Raw genomic sequence first — 11,086 nt, 5'->3', positions numbered from 1 at the left:
ACTTGCGGCTTTTCTTAAAGGTGGGCCCACGAGCCACATATGTCGCTCGGGCAATGGATTGGTGCATTGCCGAGGTAGCTACCCAGTTTTTTTTTTTTTTTTTTTTATCAATCATACTTTATTCCTATACTACATTAACTCTCAAACTTTTGTCATACCTCTTGCAGGCGTGGGAGTCGAAACTCACTCCCGAAACTTACGCATCCCCATCCAAGTCGAAACTCACTCCTGAAACTTATGCGTCCCCATCCAAGTCGAAACTCACTCCTGAAACTTATGCGTCCCCATCCTATCCTCCCTAAAAATGTGGAGATTTGAACCCCTCACCTCCCCCTTCCATGTTGGAAGAGTGGCCACTGGGGCGAATCCCAGTGGTTTTAGCTACCCCAGTTAGAATAATAATTTTGGGCCATAAATTATTAATGGAATGGACCCACAACAATTTCTAATTGTTATGGGTCCGCTTCATTAACTATTTCTACTACTGATGATTTTCCCATCTTTGACGGCCATTTCTCAAGAAACACAGTTTAACGACTGTCACCCAATTCTTTCTTTCTAATCTGCACAATTCATAGAAGCTGATACAAAAGACCTCGATTTAGACACATCAAAAATAGTAACACGAGACATGCTGAGAAAAGGAAAGAGGACCAGCTTCTTCAAGCCATCGCCCTCCAACTGTGCCGCGAGGCCTGCTACAGGCAGCGAGCCTTTCGCCGACACGTTAATGGAGGAGCGGATCGCTAGCGTGGAGCCTTTGATCAAGAAGTGGGCCGCCGACTCCTCCAGCACCTCCAGATATACTGTCGCTGCTTTTCTCTTCCATGAAGGGCGCCACGAAGCCGCGCTCTACCTCAGCCATGTCAAGGACCTGCACTCCGCAATGCTGTGCTGCACCGGTGAAGTCTCGAACTCGGGCGTGATCGTGCGGGCTCATGAGCTGTTGCAGACCGCAGTGAGGCGGCTCTCCCTGGAATTCCACCAGATCCTGTCGTCGCATCTCCCATATCCTGACCACGCCGAATCGTTCTCAAGCCAGTCTTCGCGATCCTCCACCCTATCGAGCTTCTCGGACTTTGAATACGAGTTGGAGGGCAAGTTATCGACGAAGAAGTCCGCTGCCGAGCCAGTAATGCAGGAAGAGGAGCGAGTTCCTAATGCAGCGGTTTCCGATATAAAGACCATCGCAGACTGCATGATTGCTTGCGGGTACGGCAAAGAGTGCATGGATATCTACAAGATCGTGCGAAGATCAGTCGTCGACGAGGAACTGTATCATCTAGGGTTCGAGAGGCCGATCGACTCTTGGCAGATGCAGAAGATGGATTGGAAGGTTTTGGAAGCGAAGGTCAAGGGCTGGCTGAGCGCTGTGAAGCCGGCGGTCCAGACGCTCTTCTATGTTGAAAGGATGCTCTGCGACCGGGTCTTCACCACTGCGCCCGCCTCGGTCGGGGAGTCCGTCTTCTCCCACGTTGCGCGGGACGCCGCGGTTGCGCTGTTTGGGTTCACAGAAGGGGCGGCGAAGGCTATCAAGAGGTCCCCTGAGAGAATCTTCTGCCTGCTCGACATCTACGAGGCCGTCGCAAACCTCCGCCTGGATATTGAGTTCACCTTCTCCTCCGACGCAACATCCACTGTCAGATCGCATGCGTTCAATTTACTGACCAAGCTTGGCGAGGCGGTTCCCGTGATGCTCGGCAACTTTGAGGCCGCCATCCAAAAGGACTCCTCCAAGCAGTCAGTAGTGTTAAAGGATCAAGATCCTTATCTTATTCTGCTACATCGAAAGTCAGCTGCGGGTCAACACTAGAAGATGAGGATCACCAGAAGACTGTCGTGAGTTGATGTAGAAGACACGGATAGCCAGTCTTATCAACGGTGAAGATTATACAATACAGAAGATGTGGATTGCCAAGCTTGATTTGTCAAAGTTGTTGTTCTGTTGTAAATAACTGTAAAAGTTTGTTGGTTCAAGTCAGTTAGATCGTTTGTTCTGTTATTAGCTTTCTAGCTTCTCTTCGTATATATAGAAAAGAGTCAAGCTCGTCTGAGATAAGAAGAATGATAGAGAGTGAAAGCTAAGAGAGCAATCATCAATGGATGCTCTGCAATTGTATAGCTGATACGTGCTGTGATAGAGAGATAGAAACAGGGGATGTAAAACAGGGGATGTAAAACAGAGGATTTTGTATTCAAAAGCTGTCATTGATCACTGAAGCTTTGTACTACAATCATATTGATATAGAGTAATTCGAAGTATTTCTTTTGCTGATTTCGCTGTATCCTGATTCATTTCTTCATCTTCATCTTCATCTTCACAAGCAGTCCCCAGTGGCGGCATCCACCCGCTGACACGTGACGTCATGAACTACCTCGCCTTGCTCGCCGACTATGGCGGCGTCCTCAGAGACATACTCGCCGACTGGCCAGTTGATGGCAGCCAGAAGTACCCGGGGTTCCCATACTCCTACTTTCCCGGCTGTGACCCTGCCACCTCCATCACCGCTGGAGACGGCGATGCGTCGGTGAAGTTTGCACGGTTTGCACAGCTCGCTCTCGTCCTACAGTGTAAGCTCGACGTGAAGGCCAAGCGGTACAAGGACGTGGCTCTCTCTTACCTCTTCCTCGCCAACAACCTCCAGTACGTCGTCAACAAGGTGGCTCAGTCCAACCTGAAGCACCTCCTCGGTGAGCACTGGGTGGCGAACCACGAATCCATGGTGAAGCTCTACGCTGACAACTACGAGCGGACGGGATGGAGCAAGGTCTTCGCTTCCTCGTCCGGTCTGAGTGTTGAGATTTCTTTGGGCCGGGCGAAGGAATCGCTGAGGAGGTTCGACGCGGCCCTGGAGGAGGTTCAGGCTAAGCAGGCGGGATGGGCCGTGACCGACTAGAAGCTGAGGGACGACATCGCGCTGTCACTGGCGGAGGAGCTCGTGCCTGCTCATCGGCGACTCTACGACGGCTGTCCGAGGAGAGATCCGGTGGTCAAATTCACCCCTGATGATTTGGATAATTACTTGGCTGGCATGTTGCGCGCCACTGGCGGTGGCTCCGCGACCGTGTCGGAGGCGGCGTCGCGGTCGTCCAGCAGCTGGAATGGAAAGAGCATTCCATGATATTATAAAAAAATCAACTAAAGTATTGTACAGTTATATGCTTTGGAAATTCGAACATGTTTGCGAACGTTCCGCGTTCCTTCCAAATTTTTGTGGCGGGATGCTTGGACTCTTACTGCTGCCTGGGTCCCTTCAAAACACGTGATGGAATATTAAGGTTGTTGGCTGTATTCGATGTACTACGTAACGTGAGTTTAACACGGCGTGACGACGAGCTCCTGTTTCCTTCGAGACACTATACAGGACACACGACACCAATCTTCGGCACTCGAAGCTCCTTTAGGGGCGGAGGAGGGTGGCGAGAGATGAAGCGATGGCTGCCGGGGCAAATAGCATTTGAGGATTTCTCGTCATGGAACGGTCTGGTTAATAATCTCGACTCTTGTAGAGGAAATTAAAGGAAGTAGCGTGTTAACGTTTAATATTCTGCTATGGACAGTGGACATCCATCAGAAGTATTGAATTAAAGTGGAGTGCACTTGATTACTTCTTATAAGCTCTAACTCTTGGGTTACCCCATAGTACTCATGAAGCAAAGTAATTTAGGGTGTTTCCTCTAACGACTTTCATTCTTTTTCTAACTCGCTTTTCGTTTTAGCGTTTGACATCCCAGATTATTGTGCATGCCTGTACAGAGTTCCTCAATTATCAAAAGATTTGTAAATATTTATGAAATTTTACAGCACTCATTTAAAGGGAAAAATTGACCCGAATGATTATATTGGAATTTCGAGCAAAAAATTTAATACTAAAGTGGTAAAATCAAAATATTTAGGATTTCGTTAACCATTGTACAACTTGTCTAATGCACTATTTAATTTCACTTACCATCAAATTAAGGGTTGATAAAAAGGCTAATGGAAACTTTTGTTTATTTGGAATGTGTTAGTTTTACTTTTCCAGAAACAAATGAAAACGAGTTTTGTATTTTGATAAGAGTTTAGCGCCGCCCCCTGCCTTGATCCTTGTTTCGCTTTATTGCGTGTATTTTATAAATCATGTCGTCATCCATGGGTCCTTTTACAATCCCGTCAGAGAAAAATGGACCGGATCTTGCTTAATTGATTGTAACTTTCCTTTGGCATTCGTAATCGCCTCACTCATAGTAATACCCGTTACATATCATATCATAAACGGAATATAATTTCCCTTTTTCTGTTGCAAGTTCTGCGGATCATATAGATCGCAATATTCCAAGGAAAAAAAAAAATCTGCCTAAGTCCATAGTGAATTTCTATATTGTCAGTAAATTACCTAATGAATCATACGTCGGTGTAGTAATTAATTTGTTTCGTAACTTTTCTTCAGAGGACATAATTTCCATGTGCTAGTCATCAGTTTTCTGAATTCTATGATTCATAATATAAAAGAATAAACACTAATCTATCTAAATTAATAGCGAATCTTTTCTTAATTGTTAGTATCCCAAACGAACAATGGAAGTGAAATATGCTTGCCTTGTTCAGAAAGTGAAACTACCGCTTTTTACTTGATATAATAAAAAAAGTTGTTCCAATATTTTGTAATAGGTATGATTCATAATATATATATATATATATATATATATATATATATATATATATGTTTTGATCCTTGATTGATTCCTAATTGTGATTCCGATCTCATAAATAATATAGTAAATCGTGGGCACAAAATATTTCAAGGAAGACGATATTATGTATATTCTTTCCATTTTTCATTCCTTGTATTATAAATACAGTCTTAGGCTTGTATAATCTATAGATCAATAGAAACACAAATACATTTTCCTCATTGTTCCACGTTTCCTGTCATGATATCAGAGCATCAATTCTGACCTAACTTCCGCAAATATTTCTCTGAGTTGCCCCTGATTGTCTTCTAGATTGTTGCTGCAAATCCCGTCCTGCAAAACAAATTATCACCTCGGGTTGGAATTCGGTTTTGTTCAATATGCAAAATCCAAACAACAATTGAGGCAAAGATCCGACCCTACCTACAAGGGAGGAGTCGTCCAACCACATCCGAACATATCGATCAGGCACAAGAAGAGAGAGAGTCTGACCAACCTCTACTCCAGCCATGTCGTATTTCCCTGTCTCAGCCCAATGGCCATTCATACCATGGATTCCAGTCCAAGGCCCATGGATTACCGGCCTCAGTTAAGAGTGTGCGAGTTACGGCCCACCAAGGTAAGAAACTAATTCAAGGCTCCACTCGAATGGAGATCCAAACCCAAATTTTCCGGGTCACAAACCCGAATTAGAGCCGAGAGGAACGAATCCCTACGGGGGTCTTCAACCTGATTTCGTGCTGTTTGCTTTTCCGGTCATCAGCAGCCGACCAAAACCGAGAGACCCTCTTTACAAATTGCCAACGAATAGACCGAAGCTACGGTTGATAAAACTTCAACTCACCGGACCTAACCACTATACTTCTTGGGTGAGAGACTTCTAGGGAGCTCTCATGACTAAGGATAAGAATGGGTTCCTAAATGGAATTGTCCCCTTTTAGGCCAACAATCGAATGTAGCGGCATAGTGGTCGATTAGGCACAAGAAGAGAGAGAGAGAGTTTGTACCAACCTCTACTACAGTAATGTCATATTTCCCTGCTTCAGCCCAATGGCTGTTCATACCATGGATTCTAGTCCAGGGCCCATGGGCTGACGACCTCAATCAACAATGGGCAAGTTACAGCTCACCGAGACAAGAAACGAATTCGGGGCTCCACTTGAATGGAGATCTAGACCCGAATTTGCCGGGTTACCAACTTGAATCGAACCCAACAAGGACGAATCCTTACCCGAGTCTTCAACCCGGTTTCGCGCCGTTTGCTTTTTTGACCATCGGCGGTCGACCAGAATTGAGAGAGCTTCTATACACATTTCCAGCGAACGAACCGAAGCTATGATTGATAACACTTCAACTCACTGGACTTGACCACTATGCTTCTTGGGTGAGAGACTTCTGGCGAGCTCTCATGACTAAGGATAAGGACGGGTTCCTCGATGGAACCGTTCCCTTCCCAATCGATGAGCAAATGTGGCAACATTTGCGCAAATGCAACCAAATTGTTCTGATGTGGATTGGGAATTGCATGGCCCCCGAGGTCGCGGTCGGCCTCCGTCTGACAGAATGTTCCTGAATATCTCCTGCATGAAATAAGTGAATTAGTGATTTTTTTTATTTAATTACAATGTTTATAAGGTGAATCAGGTTTTGGAGAATCCTTCCTTGCTTTCCACGCTGAGATCAGTGAAGAAGGGAATCGTCCCTGCCCATTCAATGCCGGTCTACGCTTTCCACGGCCACCGTATTCATTTTCAATGGAGAGATTTTTATGAACGTACCGATCGGGGAAGAAAGAATATTAACAACGGTGATTTGTACATGATCAACGCGTTTCTCCATCCCTGATACAGGGTAATTCCCTTCAACCATATATTTAACATCATTCATTTTTAGCGAGATGTCAATTTTTGCACATGGACGACAGGCACAAATGTAACCAACAGTATAATTGACAAGATTGGAGGAAAATACGGCTCTATATTGATTTCAGAATTGCCCATAATTAATTTGGTCTTAAGAGTATCATAAAATAAACCCGGGAGTTCCTTTTTGTCTCATAAAATATGTAGTCATTTGACATGGATTGGTTTTCATTCAATCGACGGATTAATGGCTCAATATATTCAAAGCCCAAACCATATGGGTCATAAGGCCCAAATAGTCATAATGACTGAAATTATTGTGGATAGCTTTCAGGAACATATTAAAGCATGGTCTATTCGCACTTTAGAATAGTCCTTAATCTAAACGTGGAAAAAGAAAAATTAACTCATGTCTTCAAAAATCATGAGAAAAACATATATGATTTTACATATTAATATGTTTACATCAGCATACGTTTTTGAATTTTTACAAGAGAAAAAGTCAAGATATACGAGTGGCGAAAATTACAAGAGATAGTAAATAGAAATAAAAGTCGCTGCAAGCCGTTTGTATCTACTTGTGAATTTGACTAAATTATAAGATATTTAAGGTGGGGAACACATTTTGCAAAGTACTGCTGAGGCTTATAATTGAGCCATTAATTCATCAATTGAATGAAAACCAATTCATGTCGCCACCGACCCCCCACCCCACCCCAGTCGCCGCCGCTGCCCCAATTCGCCATTTGTTGACCACCGTCGGCTTTGAGAAGTATTCGTTTTTATAAAGTGCAAAAATTCTTATAATCCAAGCAATTGAGAAGGGATTTTCATTTTTCCATTCGAGGATTCCTTCTCACGGAACCAAACGTGGCCAAATTCTAATCTTGACTCTCGTTGAAAAGAAGTAAAGAGAGTAATGTGTTAACTTGTAATATTAAATAAGATCCTTTTACACACAACCGTTAGAAGTTTTGAATGAAAGAAGGGTTGCACTTAGGCTTTGTTTGTTTTGCAAAAAAAAAAAAAAAATGAATAATTTGAAAAATATTTTCCTAAATATAATCACTTGTATTGGTTATAAAAGTGAGTGAACAAAAATATTTTCATCATTCACAAAAATATTAAGACATAATTGTTATAAATAATGCAAATATTTTTTTATTAACTAATTATTTGAAGCGATACAATTAATCATTTTTAGAAAAATATTTTATAAATCATTCATTTTTTTTTGCGAAATAAATGGAGTCTTAATATGATTGTCTATAATCTCCACCTCTTTGGTAAGTACCCATGAAGTAAGTGCTTTAGGGTGCTTTTCCAAACGACTTGGTTATCAACACTGGAAATAAGGTTTCATGCCTGAAGCATAAACTATCAGATCCAAACATGGATTTCTAGTCATATTTTCTTTAAAGAGGAAATCATTTTTTAAAATTTAAATATAGGTTTTTTGTTAACTCATTTTCTTAAGCTAACGAAAAAATGAGGAAAATATTTCTTCTTGCAAAACAAATAGATATAGCCAATAAGTTACCGACAGAAAATCTCAAAGTAGAACTAAATGAACATATTCCCCCCCTTATCATAACAGTTCACGTAGAGAGCGGGGACCGTAAAAATTACTGATAGAAAAACGAGAAAAATATTTTTTTTTCGTGAAACAAAGAGATATAGCCAATAAAAGTTATTGATAGAAAATCTCAAAAGTAGAAATAACCAACCATGTCCCCTCCCCCTCCCCCTCCGCCCTTTTTATACAGGGCGTAGAGCGCAGGGACCATAAAAATTTAACGTGAATAAAATATTTTTAAAAATATTTTTTTTTTCTTAAAATAAATCGATAATGCCAATAAAGTTTATTGATGGAAAGTCTCAAAGGAAACCTAACAAAATGGAGTTTGTCCCCCACCTTTTCGTACCGGTTTAGAAGTTGATGTCAACCCATACATAATGTTGATTCTACAGTTTTGATTGGCGTAACTTGGGATTAAAAGAAACATCAGCAATAGCTTGTCAAAAAGGCTGATATTCTACTAGAATGGTCCCAAATCTGAACGTGGGAAAATGAAAAATTATCTCATGTCTTGAAAAATCACGAAAAAAACATATATGATTTTGCATATCAATACATTTATACGAGAACACATTTTCGACTTTTTGCGAAAGAAAAAGTCGAGATATATGAGCAGTGAAAATTACAAGAAATAGTAAATAAAAATAGAAGTCGCTCCAAGCCATTTGGATCTACTTATGAATTTGATTCCATTATAAGATGTTCAAGATGGGGAACAGCATTTTATGAACAAGTACTGCTAAGACTTATAATTAAGCCATTAATCCATCAATTGAATGAAAACCAATCCTCGTCATCGCCTCCTGATTACCACCATCATCGCCACCGCTGTCCCGAGTCGCCATCCACTAACTGGCATCGGCTTTGAGAAGTATTGTTTTGTATAAGTCTAGAATTCTTACAATCCAAACAATTGAAAAGGGATTTAGGATACCTTCTCTTACAACCAAACGTGGCCAATTTTTAATCTTGACTCTTGGTGAAAAGAAGTAAAGAGAGTATTAAGGTCCTTTTTATGGACAACTGTCAAAGGCTTCTTTGTTTCGCAAAACGAAAAAGAATTATTCGAAAAATATTTTTCTAATTATAATAACTCATATCGCTTATAAAAATGAATGAATAAGACATAGATTGTTATAAATAATGCAAAATTGACTAATTATTTCAAGCAACACAATCGGCCATTTTTAGAAAAATATTTTATAAATCATTCATTTTTCACGAAATAAATGAAACTTTAATAACATTGTTTTCTAAGCTCAACCTTTTTAAGTACCCATGAAGTAAAGTACTTTAAGGTGTGATTTTTCAAATGACTTGGATTTGGACACCAGGAATGGGATTTTCATGCTTGAGCATAAAGTTCCGGATTCAAACACAAATTCTTAGTCGTATTTTAGAAAATGATTATTTTTCTGAATTTAAGTATAATTTGAGATTAAGAAAATCATTAGCAATCACTTGTCAAAATGATCGATAATTTTGTATTTCATGAATGATCCAGGTTTTCAAACTCCCGATCAAATTCAGTTGTGGAGGGTTGTGATTTGATTGAGTCTTCTCTATCTCTCTCTCTCTCTCTCTCTAAAAGGTCAAAACACTTGTTGGCAAGAGTCTGAATACAATCGTTTCCTAGAAATTCATAGGTTTGATCCGGTCCACTAGCCAACCGATCAAGAAGAATCAAGGGCCTCCTCAATTAATCAGTCTGTCAAGAGGACCCCAACCAACATTTTTGGATTTGGATATGAAAATGGCAAACATGAACTTACCTAGATAAGGAAAAGAGAAGGGGAACTTATGACGTCATTCACGAGCCTAGCTCCTGATGTTCACATTGAGCACGTGGAAAATTCTATTTGGAGTATTGAGTTTAGGAGTCGTCACATGCTCTTCACGAGGCGGTTTTACTCAATATCAAGTCCCCGTTTTCTTTTCTTTTTTTTTCAGGATACGTGCTTTCTCCCACTTGTTAAAAAGATTAAACGGTAAGTGGTCATAAAAGTTTATCCTTACTCGAAATTTCAAAGTGTCATCATTCTAATCGATTTAAAGTATCTTTAAATATGCCTTGATATAGTAAATTCTCGCGTGTATGATTCATTGTTAAAACGTGACACGTAAACTTTTATATGAGTTCCTAAGTCAATATTATCACCCTAATCTTTTTCTCTATTTTGATAAAGACAGGCACCTCACAATGAGGTCCGACGGATGGCATGAGTTAGCTGATGTGGCTTTTTGCTGCATGCGGTACGTACGTGAATTTGATTTTGAAGAGAGCATCCTTCTTGGAAAGGACTGTCGGCCAGCAGAAGTCCAGCGTAAAGTGGACTCCCGCGCAAGTCATGACTCAGCTATTGTTGATTTAGTACGACCCATTGCTGATTTGAGGGGAAGCAAAAACAGGAGCGCGATGGTGATCATGTCTCTGATGTGACAACAACAGTAAATTCATCATACATATGCCCAAAAACTAGGAATAATATAAAAAATCATAAAATAAAAATTTTAATTTAATCAATTTAGTGTTAATCATTTTAACAAATTAAAAACGAAGTTCATATGGTTAATTTTAACCAGAAAATCTGATGTATACGTCAGCTCTCCTACGTAACACGCCTAATAAGCTGTCAACATAAACAATTTTTAATATTTTTATCTTTCTTCCCCTTTTCTTTTTTTTTCTTACTTTTTTTTTTTTTTTTTTTAAAGGAGGCTATCAACTCTTACCAATGATAGTGACTTGCATTAGCTATCATTGAGCCAGTGATCTGGCCAAGAGAAATAAGAGAAAAGAAGTAAAAAATATATATATATATATATATATATATATATTAAAAATTGTTCCCATCATCACTAATAATGTCACGTAGGACAATTAACATTTACATTTGTGATTTTGGGCCAAAATTGGCCAAATGGACTTTATTGGCTATATGTTAAAAGATTTATAACTAGATTGGTTATA

General features: G+C 40.3%; 1 protein-coding gene across 1 annotated transcript; it reads left to right on the top strand.

Annotated features, from left to right (window-relative positions):
- Positions 1-631: 631 nt before the first annotated feature.
- On the top strand, positions 632-3,122 carry LOC104423866 (exocyst complex component EXO70H1). Its single transcript, XM_039302947.1, is given in 2 exon segments — positions 632-1,802; positions 2,329-3,122. Coding segments are annotated over 2 exon segments (1,965 nt in total).
- The last annotated feature ends 7,964 nt before the right edge of the window (positions 3,123-11,086 follow it).

Source organism: Eucalyptus grandis, chromosome 10, assembly GCF_016545825.1.
Source record: "Eucalyptus grandis isolate ANBG69807.140 chromosome 10, ASM1654582v1, whole genome shotgun sequence".
Lineage (NCBI taxonomy): Eukaryota > Viridiplantae > Streptophyta > Magnoliopsida > Myrtales > Myrtaceae > Eucalyptus > Eucalyptus grandis.
Note: the sequence above shows the minus strand (reverse complement) of the source record. Positions and strands in the feature narration are given on the sequence as shown.